General features: G+C 28.6%; 1 protein-coding gene across 1 annotated transcript; it reads right to left on the bottom strand.

The window, feature by feature from the left end:
- Positions 1–329: 329 nt before the first annotated feature.
- Positions 330–1,315, bottom strand: LOC129312837 (transcription factor bHLH162-like). The gene is made up of 3 exons (XM_054955585.1): positions 1,146–1,315; positions 702–1,052; positions 330–585 (listed from the first exon to the last, which is right to left on the bottom strand). Exons 1-3 carry the CDS (start codon positions 1,284–1,286, stop codon positions 445–447), a joined length of 633 nt encoding a protein of 210 aa, XP_054811560.1. The 5' UTR covers positions 1,287–1,315; the 3' UTR covers positions 330–444.
- Positions 1,316–8,644: the final 7,329 nt, after the last annotated feature.

Here is an 8,644-nt window from a genome sequence, read left to right as displayed (position 1 = left end):
GCCATTGATGTTGTCTTCTTGTTCACAGAGGAGATCCATTGCATTGTAATTGTTTATCCCTTGAAGCCTCCATCAATATTCATTATTAGCCTTATCATAACCATTGACTTTGTGGAGCTAGCTAGCTAGCATGTGTGTTCTAATTTTAATATCATCTTTCTTCTTGCTAGTTACCTGAGTTCTAGGTCACAAATACTCAATCTGAAGGTAATTTATATTTAAGCATCTCGCTTATTTTTATTTATATACATAAGATTTTTGAAGAGTTACAAATTAAAGTACAACTGTATAAGAGAAAATCATCAGAAGCTAAATTTCAGGATACCATTTTGGCGGCATGAAGCTGATCGACGCTTACACTGATATTAATATCCCTTTGACATAGAGACACTGATATTAATTTAACTTCTTCCGAAGAATTAACAAGGGATTTCTTCTGGTTAATTAAAAGCCCCATGGTTCAGAAGCAATGTCAAAATCCCACAACTCTGGGTTTATTTCCACATCACTTGATGATCCATAAACAAATCTTTTTAGCCTCTCGCTTACCTTGGTTGCTCCGAATTGAAACGACGATTGCCCAATCTGCAAAGCCAATATCAGTTCAGTTACACTGATAACTGAGGGGGGGAAAACATGATTTTCTCGAGAGACAAACAGAATGTGAAGGAAAATCTGATAATGGTTACATTCTAAAATACCTCTGCATGCACTACATGATGCATTGAGTCGCCAGCGAGCGAGGAATTAGCACTCACGACCTGTACGTTCTCTTCATGAAGTATGCGAATGATCTCATAAAAAACGAACTGATTATCCAACCCAGTGATCAGAACAATCTCCAGAAACGAACCCACTTTACGAATCTCTATTTCTGGTGACCTTGCCACAGTCTTGTTCTTCTCAATAGCACCACTCGTCGAGCTGCTCGCATGTGACCTTTTGCTTCCTGTTAAGCTTGCTTTCTTCTCTCGAGCCATCTCCACCTTCTCCTTCAGACTCTGTATGTAATTTATTGCCTGGTCTATTTGATCAGGCAGTGGCAGTATTTCCTGCACCACACCAAATTATCCAGTGAGAGATCAACGTCAATTCTTTACATATATTTGTACACAAATATATATATGTGGGGGGCGGGGGAGAACCTGGGGATTGTGATTAGGGAGGAGAGAGTTGAGCTTAGAGTAGAGGGTCTTCATCTGGTTTCTTCTGTTTTTCTCTACGACTTTTCTTTCGACTTTGGTGGAAGGAGGAGGAGGCTGATTATTTTTTCCCTGAGCTTCCATTATTATAATTCTTGGTTTTGCGAAGAAGATGCTTGCTGTGTTTACGAAGATGGCCAGTGGTGGTTGAATTCATTTGTGTTAGATATATAATGTTTGCGTGATTATACCCATACGCATTGTGAATGTGATGTGCCAAAAGGAAATGTGATGTGAGGCAGTGTGAAATGGGAAGGTGACGAAGTGAGCGTGAAGCTGTAGGAGAGAAGTGAGAAATGAAAGAAGCACTGAAACGTCACTTCAGATACGTCACCTATCTTTCACATTCACTCATCTGGCCGTCGAATTAGAAATAGTCCTAGAACACGTGCTAGCTTTTTTTTTTTTTCCGGTTTTGTTAAGAGCGAATGTCTCTCGTCTTTGTCGTCGTTAGCTGTGACCGCGCGTGGGGACGCACTTTCTCAGATGAGATCATGCAGTAAACAATTAGTTGACATATAATTTATTTAAATATTATATTAATGATAATACATTATTGTTCTTTTTCCGCTTGCTGGTTCTTCCACTACCGGGATGCATTGAGCAACTTCAAGCGCAATGATATATAATTATTTATTGTCTATTTTGAAATTATTACTTTAACGTTGAACAGTACTGTTGGTGACAAAAAATATTGTAGAACGGTGCTTCAGTAATGTTCCGCTAGTTAAAACTTGGCTCACAAGGAAAGAAAAAAGAAAATATGAAGAGAGAAAATAGAGAGAAGAAAAAAAATACAGGAATGCAATCTTTTTTTATGTTTGACTTAGTGAGAAAAAATAAAAAAAATTATTAATTTTATATGAACAATAATAATGTTACCATTTGCAGAAAAATATTTATATATAATAAAATTTACTATTTTAACGTATTATTTATATAATTTTTATTATATATTACTAGATAAATAAAATATAATTTTAATTTATTTTATTTGATATTAGCAAAAAAATTATTTTGTCTAATTTTAATTTTTTAAATTATTAAATATACAATAATTTATAAAGTTGAAGGAAAATTAGGATGGAAATGGAAAGAGGAAACGCAAGAAACAAAAAAAGTTATGGGTAAATTTGAAAGTTGGGTTTTCTTTTCAAAATTTTTTTTATATTTGGAGACAAAAGTTAAAAATAAAAACATATGGGTCTTGCTTGTTTTTTTTTTTAAAATTTTTTCTCTCATTATTCTCTTCTTAACCAAGTAAGAGAAAATAACATTTGTTTTCCACTTTTCTCTCCCATTTTTCTTTTCTGTATACTTTTATCGCCTATTAAGCAATAATTTTAGGTAATAAAAAAGAAAAGAAAGAAAAGTAATTCAAATTTCAAAGTTGATGTACTACACTCACATTAATGAAATAAAAAGTTATATAATTTTTTACGGGGATTAAAAAAAATCATATCCATTCACTATTTTACCGTCTGATTTTTTTACTTTAAATATGTTTTTAATTATCCATACAATATTAAAATGTTCAGTCCACTTAAAAATTAAATTAAATAAATTTTAAAATATAACTTTATTTATTATGATTGACTCTGGGTTTGAATAAGGTTAAACCCTTAACCCCTAAACCTTGATTTTGACCACTTTAATAATTAGTTTAAATTTTAACAGCTTGATAAATAAATTATTTTATATTTATTTTAAAATAAAATACTATATTAAATAAAAATAAATATAAAAAGATAATATTAATTTGAAGATAATTAACTATTTTGTTGAAGGATAAAATTTAGTTAAAAATGAGTTATATTTTTTAACAGAGGGAGTATATGCTTGGATTATAATTAATATAAATTATAATTAATTAATTATACTATGAGCCAGTATGCATTTACAGAAATTTTGAAATCATCCACGCATTATTAGGATTTGGACTTTGTGAGTATTTTAGGTCCTCTTGCCCAGTAAATATTCAAAATGCGATCGTGAGATTCTATGAATCAACACTTAAAAATTAATATTTGACAAAAAATAAGAGACGATTTTAGGAAATATATTTCAACTAAGTTAGTAGATTAAAGTATAATGCACAGAAGAAGGTAGAGTTATTAGTTGGTGTCCTTTATGCTAACATATCCGGTGTTCTCGATTGAGTGTGAATGATCTCTATAGTCTATACTCTATAGTGCAACGAGAAACACTCACGGTGTGTGAGGATTACACGGACAATTGCCAAATGGATTTTAATCCTCTGAATTTTGCTATATAAAGTTTCGTGAAGTTGGGAGCATCACAACCATTACTTATATCAAGTCACAAAATTATGTCATGTAATAATTAAAATGTAGTGTTTTATTTGGGTGGGAGTGATTTTAATATAGAAAAATTGGTGAAAAAAATGCTTTTGGTCTTCCCTCCATAAATCAGATGTGCGTGGCGCTCTTATTCTCCCATCATCAAGAGGCAAATAAAATAAATTTAATTGTCAGGAAGTTAATGGGTTCCCTCAACAAATTTTCTTCTTCCAAAATTCTGAAAAATTCACCATATAAGCATATTACAATGAAAATGATAAAGGCACATAATCGAAGTTGCTGTGTCATCACCGTTAACAATGAGCAATATTTCAGAGTTGTAGTAGTTGAAGTAATATTGTTGTGCTATCATCGTCATGTCTTTCATGAGGACGCCAGCCAAAAGAAACCCTGCCCTTTGAAACACAGAAGTTTCGCTTATTACATGGCATAATTTTGGGGCTATTTGTAAGCAACGATTGTGATGTTCCCAACTTTACCAAACTTCAGATAGCAAAATTCAAATGATTCAAATCCCTTACGAAATCCAGTACAATTTGAAAACACTTCATCCATTTTAATACTTCATAATCCATCATAAATACTTTCTCTGTCTCAAATGATAGGACATTTTTAAATGAGTTTTTTCGCTCCAAAATATAAGATACTTTGAATGAATTAAAGTTTCATTAAATACATCAACTTTAATATTATTCTTTCTCTTTTTATAATTAATTTTTGTTCCTTATCTTTTTCAATACATTAAATGATGGGCATTTTTAAAAGTTTATATTTTTATTTTGAAAAGATAAAATTGTTAAATGTGTTTAATGAGATTTATTAGTATGTAAAATTTTATCTAAAAGTGTCTTATAATTTAAAACAGAAGGAGTAGTATATACTATCTACTTTTCTTTTTTTATTATTATTCATAAATCTCCTTCTCTTAATCGTTGCAAATTAGATAAAAGGATCCTACGTTTAAAACTACGAGGAGTAATAATACAACCTATCCAGCATTAAAAAAAAAACATGATAATTATATATATATATATATATATTAATTATCATCCTCATCTGCACTCCCTATCAACCCTTTTCCACATATAAGATTCAGCATAAGAATAAAATCAAATTCAAAATGTTGTAGCTAATTATTAAAAAGAAAGAAAGAAATGAAGAGAACGATTATTCATAATTTCATATTATAAGAGGAGGAAAGGCACTTTTCCATTCATACTGAATGGAGGCGCGGCTTCTGACAGGGACAAAATGCAATGAACGCGCGGCAGTTATAGAAGACTGAAGTTATTTCCTTTTATATTTTTGTTTAATTACAGATTAAATTATACTTTTAATTCTATAAGTTTATATGAGTTTTCAATTTAATCTTTTAATTTATAAAGTTTTGTTTATTTTGAATAATTATTTTTTATATTAATCATTATTTTTTAAAAAATTAAACTTAATATGTTAATATTTAAGAATATTTTGTTAATATTTAAAAATTTACTGTAAAAATTTATTGAGATAAAATCTAATTGTGTTAAGGTTAAAAGACTAAAAGATATTTTATAAAATTAAAAAATTAAATGTGTACTTTACCTTTGAATTATATTCCTTAAGTAAGTACTATCTTTCTTTTTTAGTAAATTAAAGAAGAGAGATTTATTCTTTTCATTATAGATGACAATTATCTGCATACGTGAAAACGGACCTGACTCATCTCTTCTCCGTTTCAGTAAACGAACTGTTTAAGTTAAATTTTAAAAACCTGGATTTATTTATTTGAACGAATTGCATTCAACCCCCTCTCAAAAAAGTTAATTATAGATAAGGATTAATAATAAGTCTTATTCAAAAAAAAAAGTCATGTTTTCATTTTAATAACAACAAGTTTCACATTTATCCTTATATATGATTAATTCTCTTGGGAGGGGCTAGATATGATTTTTCCTATTTATTTTTGATACTGTAGTATTTTAATAATTTTTTTGAAGATATTGAATTAAATTAAATGTTTTATTTGAAAAAAAAAAATAAAACCAAAGAGGAAATAGAAGTAGGGAAAAACAGAAGTGGGGAAAGAAAATTAATTTGACATAAAAACATGTCGTCAATTGTTGTGCTTTAAAGATTATCTCATTTAAAATCACTTTAAACTAATTTGAGATATAAATATTGTTTCACGGTTCCAATTGTTCTTACGCAAAAAAAAAAAAAATTGAAGGAGGGGGGAGAATCATAATTCCAATAAATACAATGATTTATAAAAATTCGCTTTTTCTAATTTTAATTAACCCTTCATTCAGGGTTATTTTATAAAAATAATTATAGTTAAATAGGGAGGTATTATTAATTATATTATCTTAACCATGACACTGTTTCTTATAAACTTTTTAAGAGACAATAAAATAAAAGAAAATCTTAGCCCGGCACCGGTGAAGGCACAAAGAAACTCGTGTTAGAGGTTAGAATAAGGTAATAAAAATCAGATCAGTTATTAAACTAGTGAAACTAACGGGTTATGGGTTAGTAGTCTAACCTAGGTTGAATTGGAGGTTAACTTGGAAGACAAATCGATTATGATTAAAATAATATAATTTAAATAAAAAGATGTTAATCATAAAAATATTTAACCAAATTTAAGATTAATCTCTAATACAAGATACAAATACAATAATAATTATAGAATTACAACCACCTAAAAGTCTAACAATAATAAAATATAATTTTCTAAATATTTATTCTTACAATTACAATTTACAACTCTTCAATTATTAAAAAGTTTAAAATTAATCATCACTAACACTAAAATCATCAACGATGACAGTCGTAATTCATAAATGCTAAGCAATAATTAGACAAATGAACAATAGCAAATAATGAAATATTAAAAAAATTAAGGCACAGTTAACTTAAAAGAATATTGAATCTTTTACGTTCGAACTTACAATTAAAGCTCTGTATTTAAAATTCAAACTATAGACAGTGAAATATAATTTAATTGCCTTACCTTCCATTGTCTCGCTTTTTTAATTTTCAAAATGAATTTTTTATTTTTTATTTAGTTTTTGTAATTTAAAAAAATAAAAACAAAAAAAATTAAAAAGTGACCCGATTGACACAGCAACTTGGTTACTAGGTTATCTTGAGTTGACTCTAGGTCAATTGAGTCATACTAGATCAGTAGTTGGCAGATTTAAGTGAAAATTTAGACCAAAAAAGAGATCGGGTCGTTAATTTACAAGCTAAATTGATCGATTTGATCCAGATTTTTATATAATGGATTAGAGAGATGTTTCTTAGAATTTCCGAAGTCTAAATTATGTGGCTAGACGGCTAACTACCTGTTCGTTCGCCACCCATGGTCCTTTTTTTTTCTCAACTTTTTTTTAAATTTTTATTGCCTAAATTCAACTTCAAAAAAATACTAATCACCCCTAAAAATCATATTAAAGGCAGCATCGAATGCTGTCAATAAAATCAAGAGTTTGATTATGAGGAACCAAATTATTATTTTCGATTATGTTTCCATATAAGCAAATAAATATGAAGACTAACTTGTTTGTCCAGCGTCAGACAACAATCTAATTACCAATATTTAGTATAGCTATTTTTAAAGCGAAAAGGTTTTATATGCTTTGAAACGAATTTACTATTAATAATATTGTAACAACTAACGAGGGCTACCAAGCTAGTCATTCTTCTTTTTTCGGTTTTCCTTTCACGCTACTAACGATATTTTTGTCTATTCCTCTTCTATGTTTTCATTTCTGTGTCGCATTATCGCACCAAACAAATTATTAAAAAGGTATTTCGTCTCCACTTTCTAGTTTCTACTTCACCATACATAAATTCCTTTCCCTTTATTTATTGTTCATTTCCAACTACTTTTTCATTCCATTTATGAGACTCTTTTGGCAAAATTACAAACTGATTGTAAAAAATAAATCGCTAAATTTAATTGATATTATTGACTTGTCCCACCAAACAAATCATTGAAAAGGTACTCTCTTCGTTCAAAAATATAAAATATTTTTAATCAAATTTTATTTTTAATGAAATAATTACTTACTTTTAAATTAACCATATCTTTTTATATTTACCTCTATTAAACATTCTGCAATAAATATAAAGTCATTCATTAATAGGGGCACTTTAAAAAAAATAATGATTACATCTCAAAGGATTAAAAATATCTTACATTTTTATCATCTAACTCCTCAAAAAATACTTTACATTTTTTAATAGGGGGAGTATTTCTTCTCCACTTTTCATTTCATTTATTATGGTGATGATATGGTTGGATCTGATATTAATGAATTACTAATTACATTTTTTTGCTGGGTTGAATGAACATATCAAGAATAAATGGTGCATAAGAAGATCAGAGAGTACGAGTCCAAAAAATTGTTGAAGGAGCACTATAAGAGACTCTCTAGTAAAGAGAGATGCCTATCAAATCTGCAAAAGTGAGTGTTCTTGCGATGGGTGGTAGTTTAGTTCATTGCTTTGGGTAGCACAGTGTTGTGAATCTGGCACTCCTACTCCATTGGGTTAACATCATGTTCAAATTACATATGTGATTGTTTGTTTCTATTTGATGATGGTCACAAAAAATTATTTAGGTTCTATACAAATTTGAGGTACCATGCTAGTTTGCCTTAGATCAAGATAGCAATTGTAGTTCTCATATATCAAGCTTCGCTGCTAGCAGATTGATTAAAATTATGTCAACCTTCATATACTTTTATTTTTTAAAATATAAAAACTAATATTTTAATGGTTAAAATTATAGGGATTGAGTTGCAATAGTCAAAGTTGATATGTTGAATTATAATTGAGTCAAAATTATAAGCATCAAATTATAACAAATTAAAATTCAGGGACTAAGTTACAATTAGATTAAAATTACCATGATTAAATAATTAATTTTTCAAAAAATATATATTAAAATTTCAGTTATAAATATTGATTTGTACAGTCCATACAAAAGTTCAAATTATGTATAAAAAATGGGTAATGAAACTTTTAACTCTTTAGGCTTATTTCAATTATCGATTTGTTCTCTTATTTTTTACAACATTGTTAAAACCTGCTAACATGAATGACAAAATATTAATATCAGAATTTTATAAA

Source organism: Prosopis cineraria, unplaced genomic scaffold (genome assembly GCF_029017545.1).
Source record: "Prosopis cineraria cultivar Desert tree isolate PC_DT_omini unplaced genomic scaffold, ASM2901754v1 PC6, whole genome shotgun sequence".
NCBI lineage: Eukaryota > Viridiplantae > Streptophyta > Magnoliopsida > Fabales > Fabaceae > Prosopis > Prosopis cineraria.
The sequence above is the reverse complement of the archived record's forward strand: the minus strand, read 5'-3'. Positions and strand labels throughout refer to the sequence as shown.